This window comes from Cynocephalus volans, chromosome 2, assembly GCF_027409185.1.
Source record: "Cynocephalus volans isolate mCynVol1 chromosome 2, mCynVol1.pri, whole genome shotgun sequence".
Classification (NCBI taxonomy): Eukaryota; Metazoa; Chordata; class Mammalia; order Dermoptera; family Cynocephalidae; genus Cynocephalus; species Cynocephalus volans.
In genome coordinates, this window is record NC_084461.1 from 172477635 (window position 1) to 172493994 (window position 16360).

General features: G+C 55.5%; 1 protein-coding gene across 1 annotated transcript in view; it reads left to right on the forward strand.

Moving 5' to 3' along the window:
- Positions 1-15841, forward strand: part of PEBP4 (phosphatidylethanolamine binding protein 4) — a 188013-nt gene extending 172172 nt beyond the window's left edge. The window contains 4 exon segments of the mRNA XM_063087712.1: positions 2710-2755; positions 4914-5027; positions 15573-15710; positions 15713-15841. Coding sequence (XP_062943782.1) covers positions 2710-2755; positions 4914-5027; positions 15573-15710; positions 15713-15765 — 351 coding nt within the window. The 3' untranslated portion in view covers positions 15766-15841.
- The last annotated feature ends 519 nt before the right edge of the window (positions 15842-16360 follow it).

Below are 16360 nucleotides of genomic sequence, written 5' to 3' on the forward strand. Positions count from 1 at the left end.
CAAGGCACATCCCCAGCCTGGCATCCTGGGACAGGGCTCAGAACTATAGATTTCCCCCTTAGCTCCTGAAGCTTCCCTGAATTTCATCCATCCTGGGAGAGTTCCAGCTTTCTGAGGTGATTGCCAGCTCCATGTAATATTCAAATCCATGAAGATATTTGAGAAGAGCTTAAATGGGGTCAGGGGACCATTGCCACCGCAAGCAGCCCTAGCTCTCCGGGTACTGTGTGTTTTCATAATGGTCTTCCAAAAGTGATGCCTCCCAGAAAAACGATGGGTTAGTCATGACACCTAGAAGAAGCACAGGACAGCACTGCTGGTCAAAAGTCATAAGACCTTGAGCTAGATGGTCTCCAAGGCCTCAGGGTCATTCTGGGATTCTCCCACTCACTGTTTGTATGGCTCAGGACGCGTCCTTTGACCTCTCTGGGGCCCAACTTTCTCACCTTTTAGAATCTGATTTCCTAAGACCCCCACCAGGCATTGACTCTATGGTAGAAATTTTGCACCACCACCCCTCACCCAGGACTGACCAGTGAGGGAGGGTTTAAGGCTCACAGGAGCTCAGCTGAGCTTCAGCCCAACCAGAGTGGACAGCAGCTACACCTACACACGCTGCTGCGCCGCCTCTGCCACCAGGGCTTTCCCTGCCCTCCTGTCAGCAAGACCAGATTCTATCCACAGGACCAGTGCCCCAGCCCAGCAAGGGCAGGGTGTGCAGGGCAGCCGGGGAGGGCGGCAGCAGGGCTGGGGACTTGCTTCAGTGGACCCTCCCAAGGGTGTGCATGAGCTCTGCTGAGCCCGGCCCAATGACTGAGAAAACGTTCCCCAGGATGAGAGGGATGGGAGGGAGAGCCTTCCCACCCGATCAAGGCTCAGATCAGACTTTCCACGTGGCTCAGGCACTGCTCCGGCAAACCAACTGCCTGACCCGTCAGGCCCAACCCCCACCTCCACCCGCTCCCTGCCCTCACCTTGGGTGGGACCCAAGCCCGTGGGGAATTGAAAAGAAACAGCCAGCTTCGGTTGCTATTGTGTTTAAACAAACCGCTGGCTGGGCTGGCTTGGAAAGAATAAGGAGGAGGCTGGGAGCAGAGAGCAGGCTGGGCTTGGCTCCTCAGGGCTCAGCCCCCATCCCCCACTCTTTCTAGGGTGGCCGGAAGAGCTATTTTGGGAGAGAGGCTGCTAGGCCTCCTCTTCTGGAAGAGACGAGCATCAAGGGCAGGGGCCTCGTCCTGCAACCCCTTATCCCTATCCCGGAGCCCAGCCTCTCGGCCCCTAGCCACCCCAGCACTGGACAGTGCCAGCCCTGCATAATGCTAGGCCCCAAGTGCAGGGGGCTCAAGGGGATGCGCCAAGAGAGTGGCAAGGCAGAGCCGGAGTGCATACTGCTGTGCTGGTGGGACTGAGCTCGAAGGCTGCCTGGATGCGCCTGCGCAGGAAAGAGTGGGGTTCGGAAGGAGGATGTCAGAGGAAAGAGATTCACCTGCAGAGGGTGAAGAGCAAGTGCGGAGTGGCTTATGGTGTGAGGGTCTGTCCTTCCACAGTCTCCTGCCCCTTCTCCCAACCAAATGTGAACCATAGGAATGGGCCTGGGGAGGGGGATATTGGCAAAGGAGGCCCAAAGCGAGAATGGTCGCTGAAGCTTAAAGGGCGATCAGGTGGGCTCTGGAGTGGTGAGCAGGACTTCAGTCTTGTACAAAGTAAACCACAAGCTAGGGGTTGATCTTACCCCCACACACACTTACCCAGAGTCAAGTGGGGCCTCCCAGGCTCCCCCCACCCCCTGTCTGCAGCGGGAGGGCAAGGGCCTGCACCCAGAAGGGCTTGGTGGAAAGGTGGCCAGGGCACAGTTAGGTGCTGGCAGACTCAGTTAAGAGCCACGCTAATCGCCTTCATTAAGCCTATAAAACCCCACCCCTAGGGGCTGCAGGGCTGGCTGGCATGGCCTGGGGCCCCACACTGTGGCACAGACCCAGGGGCCCAGCTCCATCCCTTTCATGTGCGCATCTCCCAGTCCTGCACAAACAGTAATTAGCGCCCGCCCCCAGGATCACCTCATTATCCCACAGACACTGGGGGTGGGAGGGAAAGAGGAGGGGGGGACACTGAGGCTATCCCAGTGACCAAAGAAACTGCCAGGGGTGTTGTGGGCTGAGTCACCTGGGGGCTGGGAAGGAAGCTGCTGCAGAATCAAGCAGTCTGGCCTCCGGCCCTCCCTTCCCCTTCTGGTTGCTCAGACGGCTGTTGGCCTAATATTCTAAAGGCTCCAAAAGAGCTGAATCCTCTCTCCTGAAAGCAAGGGCTGATTAGCGAGCCCCTGAGGACTGTCAGCCCCTCCCTTAGATCTGACCACACCCTGCAGGATGACAGTTATGTCCTGTGCCCAGTTGCAGAGGCAGGTGGTGATTGTGGGGCAGTCCTTTGGGAAGTGTCCCGCCAGTATTCCCCAGAGCTCAAGTGATCCACCCCTTGCCTCCAGATCACCTCAGCAACATCTGTGCCTCTCCTCCCTCCCTGGACCCCGAGGCACCCATTCCAAAACCCCAAAGGCCCATCTCACGGGAGTAGCCCTGCATCTTCCACCTCTGCCGTCCCACTCCCTCGGAGAGAGAAACACTCCACAGAACCCACGTGGACTGAAGTGTGGCTGGGAAGGCCTTCGCTGCCGCAGGAGTAACCTGCGGTCCTTCCTGTCTCTATTTTCAGGGCGCTGACATAAAGCAAGGGAAGATTCAGGGCCAGGAGTTATCAGGTGAGTAAGACCCTCCAGCACCCCTTCCCCCAGCCAGGCCCTCAGTGCAGACCACAGGAAATGTAATCATAGCACTTCTGAGAGTTTCCTGGAGTGCTCTGATGTCATTGATTTCATCTCCATACCTGTCTTTTAAGGTCACCATCTCAGTTGTAAAGAGAATGAATCTGAGGCCAGACTGAGCTGCCCCATGGCACACAGTTTGTGAGGGGTGGAGCCAGCTTCCAAATGCAGAGGTCTGGCATGCTGGATGCCCTCCCCTTCCCACCCTCGGCACCCCCCCAGCACCCCCCTCTCAGATGCCCACCCTCTGCTCAACTTGAAGGAGGTGCTAAGCTGCCTCTGGCAAGGGTACTGAGCACAAAACCAGCCTCATGGTCCCGTGAGGCAGGCTGGGTTTGGGCCCCAGATAGGCCCAGATTCAAATGCCAACTCCACTGCCTACTGTCAGCCTGGTTTCATCTCTCGGAGCCTCAGTTTCCTCGTCCAGGAAAAGGAGATGGGGCCTACCTCACCAAGTGATGAGTGAAGCCACAGGCCTGGCCCAGAGAAGTGGCTCAATATGCGTGTGCCCCTCCCCTTCCTCCCCACCTTGCATCTCTGTTTTGGGAGTTTTCAAAGGGGGGATTCTTCAGGAAAGCCCTAGTGAGAGCAGTTGAATATCTATCTCCCCTGAAGATAAATTTCCCATTCCATAGAACCAGCAAGTTCTCACTTCAGACTCGTCCACACAGAATCACGGTCCCCTGTCTTCAGCAGCATGGAACATGCCCACCCTCAAGTGTAGCCCACATACCCACCAGCCTCGCTGGAAGCTGACCCATCACAACTGCCCTCCACAAAGAGACACTCCCACACCCAACTAGGCGCAGAAGCCTCTCTCACCAGTGGCAGTGTTGGTGAAGAAGTGCCAATTTACACACATTTACACACACACCAACAGAGACCTCGAGGCCTTTGTACACAGGCCCTTCCAGTACACACACCTGCCCTGAGTATAGACCCCAAACCACATAAACTCACATGGCTCCCAGCACACCCTGCTCTGTTCTCGCTCTGCGCATACACACACATACACACACACACACACACACACACACATGCACACAAACACAATCTGCAATCCAAAAACTCATGGAAAGATGAATAATCAGGAATTCCCCTGGCTGTTGGCACGCTGGAGGCCCCAGTCGCCGGAAGTGCACAATGAGAAACACTTCCAACAGCTCCTAACAGCAAGTTGCTCCTTTGTTTAATGAGGAGGAGGGGGAGATGGCCATAAAGTACCAAGGCTCCCTCCCACCAGCATCCTCATTGCAAACGCTCCTTCCCCCACCCCAGGAAGATCCTTGGCCCTGGACTGGCTCTTCTCCTTGCAAAGGGAGATGGAGACAGGGAGGGAGGTGGGAAAGGGAAGGAACTCTTGGGGGGAAGCTCAGCTGGAGACCCAGTTTGGGCCAGCAAGACCCTGGCTCCATGCACAGACTTGGGGGACAGATAAGGAATGTCCCCACCCCACTTTTGCCCCAGAAAAGTCCAGCCTCTCAGAGGGAGAGTGAAGAAGGGGAAGACGGGCCTTCTCCTGGTGTCCCCAGCACCCAGCTCCTGCAGCTCCCATGATCAAAACTTTGAACCCCATCCCACCCACCTCTGTAACCACTTCCAGATCCTCCAGACTCAGCCAAGAAATTGGCTTCTTTGGGGATTGAGTTCATAAGGAAATGCTGAAAAAATAAATAAAAATCTACTGCCAAACACACTCGCAGAGGAAGATGGGTTTCTCTTGAGGCAGGAAATCCATCAGGATAGACTAAAGCAAAAACAGGACAATACCAACACCCACTGGCCCAGCAAGGCCTGGGAGCCACGCCAGCACCCAAGACCTTCAAGCCAGCCCGGAGCGTTTCCTCCTGGACCACCGTCTCTCCCACTCCCCACTCCCCACAAAAACATACTTCTTAACTGAAGGCAAGATCCTGCCAAATATAAATCCTAATGGTTTGCAATGGGTGAGCCTACATCTGGGACACTAGGAAGGGCAGCAGGGACCATGGAAAGACATGGATGATTCTTTTTCAGAACAGCCAGAAGCAGTTGCAATCAGGAGCTCTGCCCTGGGTAGTATGGAGCCCACCCTTCTCCTTTTTTCTACCCACAGCCTACCAGGCCCCCTCCCCACCAGCACACAGTGGCTTCCATCGCTACCAATTCTTCATCTACCTTCAGGAAGGAAAGATCATCTCTCTCCTTTCCAAAGAAAACAAAACTCGAGGTAAGGCCTTCCCATCCCTCAAGCTGCAGCCAGGGTGAATTCTGCAGTAGAACTGGTGCTTTATGGGGGAGTCGGGACCTTGAACCCCACCCACCAGCCTTGGAGACTGGGGTCAAAGGGTGGTGGGGTTTCTTGGGAGTGAACCAGAATGAGTGCCCTAAAGGAGATGTAGGCTTCAGATGTGGTCTTCACCCCGAAGTTAAGTCCCATAGACCAAGATGGTGGCTTTAGCTGGGTGGGTTGGTACATAGGCAGGCTCCCAAAAGGGAGAAATTGCAGGCAGGGAAAGAAGCACCCCTGAAACCTTGCATGGCATGTGCAGGCAGCTACCCCACAACACCTTGGCAGGTAATTGTACCCTGTAATTGAGTCTGATCTGGGCAAGAGGGCCCTGGAATGCCATCCTGCCAGTCTGCCTTCATTGGCAGCTAATTGCTGGGGCAGCCTGTGCCATCTCGATGGTGGGGCAAAGACTTCCCCAGCCACGCCCCCCTCCACTAGGTTCTCTGAACAGCGCTCCTCAGACTCTGGAGAGGCCCCACTCCCCGAAGCCTCCTCATGTCTGGGGAGTAGGAGAAGCGTGGACACCAGGTGACTGCAACACTCCGCAGGTGACTCACCTGACCCTGTGTGTGCCACTCCCCCAGCCTTAGATGTCTCTCCAAGAAAATGGGAAATAAAGTAATCCCTGTGCACTCTATTATCTCTCCAATTTTAGGGAAGGGAAGATAATGTAGAATGCACAAATGCCAATTTGAGAGTGCAAAGAGCACGTCCCTAGGTTGGCGAGAACGTGAGTAGGAGGGTGGGTGTCGTCAGCCATTTCCTCTCACCCAGTGACCCTGGCCAACCTCCACCCACTGGGAAGCCAGCACAGGTATTGTTACAACGCTGACGCCTGAGGCCCCAGAGGAGAGGAGTGTGGATCCCAGAAAGGCACTGGATGAGCAATGGAGCCGTTTACATGTGCCGAGTAGGGGCCACCAATCACACGGGTCGCCCCAGGAGTGGACTTGGTGCAACCTTTCTACCAGTGAACCCTCCCCAGGTGCCCTCAGCAGCTTGCCAATCTGTAAATCTGTTTGAACAGCTTTGCCCAAGATACACTTTTAAGTTTGGATGCAAAGAGAGAAGAAAACAAAAAGTGCATCTTGCCCAGGCCAAGATAAATCTCTCCAGGGCCCTGGGTACCAATCTCACTGAAGATGTCAGGAAGCCCCTGCCACCAGTCTGGGCACTGTGATTCCATGGGGCTGGGGACTAGTGTCTCAGCCTATGTACAGCATTCCCCCACCTCATAAAATAAGGTCGTGCCTTTGAGTGCCACCATTAGACTTCAGGGTCACAATGCCAATGCCCTGGGCGGGAGAATGCTTAGACAGAGTCACATTAAGGAGCCTCTTACAGGGGCAAGTGCTCTCTAAGGGCATGATGAAGGGGGCAGGAGAGAGCATTCGGTCACGCCAGGTGAAAGAGGCCAGTGAGGAAGGGAGGCCGTGCACACTAGAGACTCTTCCCAGCTCGGCCGTGCTGGGGCTCCTGAGGTTCAACCACAGCCTATCCTCCAGAAAACACAGTGGCCCATGTTACCACCAAAGTCTTGACCCACCCTCATTGGACACTGATGGCAAGGCAAGGAAACTGGAAACCTCTCAGGCCTGAAACTCATTATTTGTCTCTTTGGCTCTTTGCCGAAACCACGATTCCTTGTGCACTCTCCCCCATCACCCACATGACCCACCTTTCATCTACTGAAAACTCAGAAACTGGATTTGCTTCTGAGCAGAGTCCCTTTGGTTTCTGTGATGTTTCATTTGCTGCCAGAAATAAAGGCAGGAAAATTATCCTCCCAAGTGAAAGCTCCGACCAAGTCCCTGTCCCACAAGGTGACGCCTTCCATGTGCCTACCACTGTGCTAGGGACTGCAGAGAGGACACCATCCGAGGCACAGGGAACTTTCCCTGCCCTCAAGGGTCTCTCAGTCTACTTTGGGAATGACTAAATAGCACAGAAGAGCAGCTTATAATTAAGCACTTAATTGCATGCTTCTGACTGTAAGGACAGTCGGAGATCATCGTGTGGACTTAGGGATCGGTTTCCCTTCCTAGGATCCCTTCTCTCCAGGACAGCACGCCCTCTTCAGCCAAGGAAGGTGTGAAGGTGTTTTACTGAAGGGTGAGGAAATCCTGACTTCCACTCTCTAGCTAGTGATTTGACTCTGGGGCAAATCAATTAGCCTCTCTGGGCCTCAGTTTCCTCCTCTAGAAAATGAGGGGTTGGCTGTAGATGAGCTACAAATCTCTGTGGCTCTGCAGGGGCTGAGGCACGGGCTGGGCCCAGGAAAAAGGAGATTTAAATCCTTGAGCTAAGGAGGAGGGAGCTCTGGGTTGGAGAAATCACAGATGCACAGATTTTAAAGAAGAAAAAAAAGTGAGAAAAGGAAAGAAAAAAGAAACAGGTTGTGCAGATGACCTGCCTGGAAAGGTGGCAGAACCAACCAGAGCGAGAGGGCAGGAGGCCACCAGAGGCACCAAGCTGTGAGGCAGCCGGGGCCCGGAGCGGCGTGGGGGAACCCAGGGCAATACCACAGCAGGAGCTGCAGGCCCTTGCACAATGTCAGGACGCAGGGCCTGGGGGGCACCCGGGTCACCTGGAGCCCCAGGCAGCAGGCCCCGGGACCCACCTTGGTCTAGTTTTCCCTCCACGGGAAAGGATCATGGAGGGAGGGGGTGTCCTCAGGAGGTATGGTGTAACAAGTCACTGTGTCCCCTGGGCAAACAGGCAGGAACAGCTTCTGGGGATTGGCGGGGAGAGGTCAGACTACAGGTGCCAGGTAAGGGGCATCCGTGGAAAACAGGGAACTGAACCCAGTCCTGTTTGGGCCCCTTCTCTCCTGGGACCTATGTGTGAATGACAGGCTTAGGGTGGGAAGGGAGCCTGAGATTATTCTAGATGAACCTGGCATGACCATATACGGGGTGGGGAGTGACGTTGTTCAGAGCTGAGGAGGTGAAACCCTCCCCAGGATTCCTCTTCATACTGTGATGAGACAACATCCATGTGGTCAGCAAATGAGGAGATCTTGACATCTGAACTCTCATCTTGTGACCTTGGACGGGCCACCTCACATCCCCGGTCCTTGATCTCTACCTCATCAAGACAAGGGATTGGACTAGTTGGTCTCCAATTGTGTGGCCCTAAACGGATTTGCTCCCCACTTATGGAGCTCTCCTCACCCCTGAGCTCTGCCAGACAGATGCTGGGTGCAGCTGATGAGGCTGGACTGGCCAGCCAACCCCAGACATTTCTGGCGGGAGGATCCCATCAGACATTGGGCTGCCAGCACCACAGCAAGGGCCCTGGAGAAGGGTTCAAGCCACCCTGGTTCTAGGATATGAAATCCCACCCAGCCACCCCACTCCTCCTGCATGTCCATACCCCTTCTTCTCTGGGTCATCCCCCCCACCCCCACCCCACGCTTGGCATGGCTACCTAATGCCCTCACATTCACTCAGACAATGCTAGGTGCCTAGTGTGTGCAAGGCCCCGTTCTGGGTACTGTAAGAACAGAAGTGAGCCATGTGATGGTGTCCTTGCTCTCATGTCTGTGAGGTGTCACCCTGGTGTAGCTGTGTGGGTAGCTGGAGCTCACAGGGGAGATACTCAGATAGCTCAAGCATAACCAAGTCTCCAGCGATGGAGGGCAGGGGAGACCCCCGCAACCCAAAGAGCCTGGACTGGTGCCTCTGGCAAGGGCTGGCCCCAGCTTCACCAATACTTCTCCCAAAGGACACCCCATGTCTTCCCAGATTTGGAGCTGGCGGTGCCTTAGGCCTGTGATACCCTGGACTTCCACCCTCTGGGAGTTCTTCCAAGTGAACTCTCCTCTTCCAGCCCTGACCCCTGCCCTGCCACCCCCAACCCCAAAGCCCAGGATGGTTTCTCTATACGTTTTCCTCACCACAGCCTCAGATTTGACATCTGGGTAGACTTCTAGATTCCAGAGGAACCAGCAGAGTGCCACTGAGGGGGACATGTCTGAAGAGGGCCCACATGCAGATTCGTTTAACCTCTCACCTCTGCCTGCCAAACTGGGCATACTCTTCTCCCTTCCCCCGAGCCTGGGGTGCCCTGCCCACCATGGGAGCACCAGTCCCAGCTCATTTCCTCCACAACTCTCTTCAAAATAACCCCCAGGGCTGTCTCCTCTCCTGTTAGTGTCTCCATTGCTTTATCCACTCACACAACATTTTGTGGTCCTTCCTTAGGCATCTGCTTTTATCTCTTTGTATCACTAGATCGTTTTCACCTCCACCAGGAGACCATGAATTCCTTGAGAGAGGAGCAAGCCTCTGTCTTATTTCCTTCTTACCAAGTGCCCAGCCCACTTGGGCTTTCAGTCAATGAGGGTATCTGTGTGGGGGACACACCCACGTGGGCACATTCACAAGCCATTCACACTCGCGGATCTGCACATTCTCACGCCCCCACGCTCACAAACACACATCAACATCCTCCAGCACCTGAAAAGGCAGCCACCTCTGTGAGCACCGTGCCCACAAATGACAGTCTCCACATCCACATCCTCCAGCTCCCAACCCTGGGCAGGCAGGGCCACCGCTCCACCAGTCTCCCCAACAGCCTGCCCTGCCCCTCCTGACCTTCACCTTGCCCAACCGTGTCAGGTAGGCAGGACAGTGACTATCACCACTCCCACCCCCCGCCCGAGGGCACATAGGGAAACCAAGGCCCAGAGCAGTGAGTGGCATGATTGACCAAGGGCCCACAGTTAATAGAAAATTAACTTTCTTCTGACTTCTTGGGAAGGGCTCTTTGCACCTGTCACCAACTCACCCATTCCCTCTTCCCCAACCCAGACCATCAGGCTGGTGGGTGCCCTGGAGTGGGGACAGACAGGGAGCAGTTGCATTCTGCTGCCCTGGGCCTCCTTGGCCTGCAGCAGCCACAACCCCAGGCCATCCCCCACTCCATGGCAAAGGCTGTGGCTGAACCTAAAACTCCCAGGAGCTGTGGTCTGCGCCACGCCACACCTCAGCCACCTCGCCCAGAGATTTAACAAGCTGGCCTCCAGCTACTCTTGCAAGCGAGCCAGGGAAATCACTTCTCTACCCCACAAGATGACGTGCCATGGCTTACTCCAGAAGCCACTCCAAGGCCACAAGCTCAGGATGGTGCCATAGCACCAGAAACTTACAGGCAAGAGAGGCTCCAGTCACCACTTCACAGGGGCAGCCTGGGGGGCCTGCAAAGGGAAAGCTTGCTCATTGCAAAGCGGGATTGGAGGGGTAGGGAAGGCTGCTTGGGGCTCTGGGTCAGGCAGCCATAAGCAGCTTCCCAGCACCACAGGAACCAGAATTCAGCAGCTACCATGAGGGAGAGGGGAGCCACCACCTGCAGGAGTCAGAGAGGAGGGATGGGCAGGGACATGCCGCGGAGTGAGGTTTCAGTCCTGTTTGTGGCATCCAAAGGCCTGCAGGCTGTGTGGGGAGTGAGACGAAGGGCCTTGTGGGGGCCACAGCATGAAGACAGCAGGGCTCGGGAGTGTGGAGGAAAGGGGCCCTGCCTGGAGACCACCCTGCCCTCAGATTGCCCCCACCAACGCCCACACAGACAGACACAAACAAACACAGCCCCCTGCAAAACAGCCTGACCCACCCCCCATGATCTCCCATGGTGGTTCACCTGGACGGGCCTCACAACCCCCCAGGGCCCAGCCCCTGATCACTGTGTGGGCTTGTGGCAGGCGGCTCTCTTCTGCCCCCGAAGGGCCCCACCCACCTGGCAGAGCAGGTAGGACCAGGGGCCTGGCAGCCACCCAGCTGGGGCCATCCTGGGCAATTCAGCCAGGCGCCCAGGTGAGGATCTGCCTGAAATCTGCACAGGCCCCAGGCAGACCCCTTCAAGAAGTAGGCCCCAGCCTAGCCAAACATCAGCCATCCACAGCTATACTGAACAGATCATGGAGAAACCGCAGATAATCCCCAGATTCCACCCAAAATTCCAGCCCACCAAATATTGGAATTGATAACTGGGAGCTAAATTGTCAGCTTAGAGTCCCCCCACCTCTCACTCCCTTCCCCACAGGATGGAGGAAGGAGGCCTGGGAGATCCAATGGCTGGATAATTAGGAATCCCGTTTCCCCTCTCCAGTTCTCCTGGCTTCTCTTCTCCAGAGGAGACAGGGGTCACTTCTTGCAACCCCAGAAACTCCCCCTGGCATTCCTGCCCTCTCGCTCCCACCAGAGTCAAACTGGTCCCCCACTACCCCAAAGCCACTCCAGCCAGCAGGATCAGCCACTCAGCAAATATTCTCCAGGAGTAATTTGATGTGATAGAACAAGGACTTTTCAGCTCTGAGTGGAAGTCTCTGGATGACACTTAATGGCACAAAAAATAAAAGGCTCAGGCCTCCCGCCTACTACCGCCAGGACATCATTAATCTCGGCAGAAAGGCATCAGCACATCCATCACCGCAGCCAGCCCCGCATCGAACCAGACAAATTACAGACCTGAGCCGGGCTCTCCATGGGGCGGTTATTAGGCTGGAGTTGAATCTCTTGTTTTTTCTTCAGGGCTACTGTCCCCTGACAAGAAACAGTGGGGCCCCTGCTTAGGGAGACAGTAGGGCGCAGCTGGGGAAGAGGGTGGCCACCTTGGTTAGATGTGGGTCACCTGCCTGGGGGGATGGGGTGACTCAGAGCCTGGGCCCCAGGGCTGCAGAAACTTCCCAGGGCAGGGGGCTGCAGCAGCTCAGAGAAGTCTGACCTCAAGGGCAGCTCGGGACCCCATCCCTTATTCTCCAGCCCACCAGAATGGGGGCCAGCAGGAGAAAGGAGCATGGGGACCTCCCTCCCTTGGCTTCCCAACACTCACTTCCCAGATTGAGAGGGAAGTCCTTCGAGGCCAACTGAGGACCAAGTGACAAGTCAGGTGGGAAACATCCCTTGGCGAGAGCAGGTCACCCAGGAAGTGCTGTCCTGTGCTGTCAGGAAGTCTTAAGAATAGGCCTGTGGAAGAGAATCCTGGGGCGTTGCTTGGGTGGGACCCCGTCTTCCAGGGACCCCGACTACAAAGTTGTGCTGCCGGCTAGCCAATAACCAAGGCCACCCTTTGAAGGACTAGCTAGTTACTAGTCCAGTGTTAACTGTGTTCTGTTAGAAACTCATGGAGAGCAGGAGACTGGATAAAGCAGCTCCCCTCAATGCCAGTGTTAAGAGCGCCCTGTACTCCGGGTCCAAGATTTCCCTCGGCTCAGAGCTTGCACATTCTAGCAGAAGAGCTCCCAAACCCTGCGAGGGCCAAAGGAGCTAGACTAGTGCAGCACCACTTTCTGTCTCTCAGATGCCTGTTTAGCCCTAACAGTGGAGCTGTCCCATCACACGTGACAAACCACACCCAAACAGTGGCAAGCCAGTCCCACAGAACTGGGAAGCTGGGGGTGGAGAGAGTGACTGTCAACGCCTGCCCTGAGGCCATTCCCAAACATTCCAGCCATCCCAGTCCCTGGGACTGAAGCTCAGGATGAGTGCTCTCATTCATTCCTCTCCCCAACACAGCCAGGTCCAGCAGGAGGTCAGGCACACAGTGGTGGCTCAGAAACCCCCAGTGGCTTTAGAGGTTACCTACCTCTCCCCTTCCCTGCATCTGGAACATCTCTCACGTCCCACCTCTCATCTCTAACCTCTTCCCTATCAGCACTGACCAGTAAGTGAGAGAATGGCGTCCAGGCAGGGCCACTCTATCTGCTTATGCACCCCCTAGGGTTGTGCAGGGGTCAAGCTGCATACCATATGTAGCAGCCCTGCCCTGAGGAGACCAGGCCTCTGTGTTCCAGCCCCTGGGCGGCTCAGGAGACAGGCATCAGACATCTGCTCATCCTTTCTCCCTTCAGCTGAGGCTTCTGAAGTGCACTCCCCACCTCTGCCCTCCCTCGTCCCAGGAGAGCCCAGTCAGTGGGTCGAGGAGGACACGAGTGCAGCAGCCCAGCAGCGCAGCCCCAGCACAGACAGCAGCCCCACCCTCTCTCTTCCTGCAGGCCACGGCCTCCCTGCAGCTCAGGCGGAGCAGTGCCAACAGGAAGGGGCTTTCCTCCGAGCGGTGACCACGGAAGCCACAGCCTCCCAGCTCCCCATCTGTCCCCACACACCCCTGAGGGCCTGACTCACCCCTCTTCCTTCTAGAACTTGCTCGGGGTCAGTTCCTCTTGCCCTCTGTGGCAGGAAATGGGGGGTGTAAGGAGGCATGGCCAAGCCAGGAGAAGAGGCGGCGAGGCGAGCCGGCACAGGGCCTGGGATGGAGGAGCTGCCCAAGGAGCCGGAGAACCAAAGAGTTCTTGGAAAAGGGACTGGAAGGAGCCATGAGGTCCCCAGGGTGCTCTAGCTAGGCTCATTCAAGAGACAGCTCCTGAACTAGGGGAGGACCAGGGCTGCGCTTTCAGGGCGCAGGGGCTTCTTTCTGCCAGCTTGCTCTGGTCTCGTGATGGGTTTCAATTCCCCCCTTGCTACCCAGGTTCCTTCCTGTGTTACTCAGTGGGGAAGGCCCCCTTGTCCCCGTGCCTTCCACACACACACCAAGTCACACATGAGCCCTTTCCCTAGCATGCAGACACACACATGTGCACACACACGCACACGCTTTCCCAGGGTCATGGCACCATAATTCCCTTCCAGCCAGCCAGGCTCCCAGGATGCAGAGGCTCCAGCCAGGCACAGCGTCTCTGAAAGGACACTCAGGTGACACAAAACCTCCCAGTGGAAGCCCCCACTGCAGTCAGGAAACCATCTGACAGGAGGGGCCCTCTCATCTCCTCAGTTAGTCTTTCCACAAAGAAACTCCTGGAAGTCCTTGTTTTCCAGCCTTTCAGGGCCCAATCTGAGGTCACAGTCACTGAGTCAGATAGGATTTGAGGGTACCTGAAAAGGCCTTTCCTCCATCTCTGCCCCTAAGAGGCTTCCTCGCTGGTACCCCGTCTTGTGCCTCCATCATCCCATCCATGAACTGGGGATAATAACAGCCTTGCTTTGCTGGGATTGTTGTGAGGACGAAGTGAATTAATATGTGCAGAGCTCCTAGAACAGTACCTGGCACGTAGGAAGAACTAGATCAGTGCGTTATTGCTATTGTCATCCCTATTATTATTTGCATCATTGTTATTATTGTTTTGTTTGGGGTTAAAAATTGTCCTCTCCTTGAGAACATCTTTGAAATGCCAGCAGCTCCTGGGAGGGAGGGTTAAGTCGAAAGATGAACTCTTCAATAGACTTGCTTGCTCCATTGTGAAGAAAGGGCGGGGGTAGGGCAGACAGAGGACAACAGGTGGGTGAAGAGGTGGCCCGCGGATCTCAGGTGAGGCTCTGAGAGGAGTTATAGGCTGCCAGCCCCTTGCCCTCTACAGTCTGGGTCTTAGAGATCACTGGTTTCCATTAGTCCATGGCATACCGGCCACTGCCTAGTTCTTTCCAGGCCAGGTCTTCCCCAAGTGCTCTTTCCACCAAGGGAAGGTGGCCAGATTTAGCAAGAAAAGAACAACAACAACAACAAAAAAAACCAATAAGCAGGATGCCCAGTTAAATTTGAAAAATAAACAATAAAAATTTGCTCCATGCAATATGCAGAACACACACCAACAAGCTATCTGTTCTTTATCTGAAACCCAAATTTAACTGGGCACCCTGCATTTTCCTGGCAACCATTCATGCAGGGTGCCCAAGGCCCCTGGTTTGGGGAACGAGAACGTGGGAATATGCCTCTGACCACTTCCCTCAGCCTCTCCCCAGTGCCTGGGGCTGTGCCCTCCCTGCCCTGCCACAGGCCTGTTCATACTTGCCCTGGAAGATGCGCCTCCCCCCATACTCCTGTGTTCTCTCTCTCTGAGGAGGGCCCTCCCCGACCCGGTCACTGACTGGCCTGCTCCATGTCCCCACCTGGGGACGTCTCTCCCATGCCCTGCTCCCTCTCCAGGATGCAGGTGCGGGCCCTCTACCACCGCCCCCAGCAAGGAACTCTGCTGTACCAGCTTTCTCAGTGGTGGTCGGGGCTCGAGGACAAGACTGAAAGAAAGGCACAGACATTTCCACCAATCTCAGCCCCGGCAGCTGGGGTGACAAGCGTGGGGTCAGGAGAGCCTGCAGGAAGAGGGCATGGGTGGAGAGGACAGCCTACCAGATCAGGCATTTCCTTTCTGTAGACAAAAGAGAAAGCAGAGTTATGACAAATAAAGGGCCCTGGAGAAGGACACCCAAGGCGGTCCTGAACTCAGTCTGGGCTCTTAGCCCCCATTGTTCTCTGAGGACCAGGCAACTCAGCCGCTTCTCAGGGTCTCTGCTAACACCCAGGAGCTACCTCTGCAGCTAGGAGCCAGGAGGATCCCCCAGGCACTGTGCCCCTCTCAGCCCGGGGCCAAGGTCCAAGGTGGTCACCTGCTGTCTCCACTCCCCCAGACCTGGCCTCCCTCTGAGGCCCCTTCCTGCTCTCAAGTCCATGGTTCTCTCTCACTGACTTCCTGTGGTCTATTTGTCCTTTTAGGCTCTTGGAAAATGGACAGATTTCTGAACCGCTTCAACCTGGACGAACCCGAAGCCAGCACCCAGTTCATAACCCAGAACTATCAGGACTCGTCAACCCTCCAGGCCCGCAGAGAAGATGGCAGTGAGTCCAAGAGCAAATCCAGGCAGAGATAACTGCCTGCTTGACCACAGGCTTCACCTTCCAGGCGTGAATCCACATTGCTTACCACTGAGAGTCTGAGTGTGGAACCCCCTCTGGGTATGGAACCCTTCTCTTCCAAATAAAAAAAAAAACTTCCAGGGCTTGGCGTTTTGCTTTCCTAACCCATTTTCCTTCTAAAACCAACCAGAGGAAATCAACCAGTGCCCAGCACTGGGGTTTGGGGCTTTGCTGTAAGTGCAATTGGGTGGGGGAGGGATGGGACAGATGGACAGGCAGGAGGTGGGGACACCTAGGCCTGAACTGTCACTGAGTCACTGTGTGACCTCGAGCAAATCACTTCTCCCTCTAAAGTTCTGCTTCCTCAGCTGACACTGAAGTAGGGAAAAGTAGAGAGGGCAGTTGGTTTATCACCATGACCGTTCCAGCTCTGAAGTTCAACAACATTCACTCAAGGAATAATGTGGGCCCCTGTTATGCAGCCAGCCTCCAGCCAGGTGCTGGGGATGCTTGAATAAACAAGCAGACACAGCATGGCGCTTTCCACATGGAGCTTCCAGTGTAGTGGGGAAGGGAGATATTCAAAGCCACAAGCACATTCTAACCAATTGCGATGTGCTATGAGGGTGGAGAGGGGCCCGATTCCT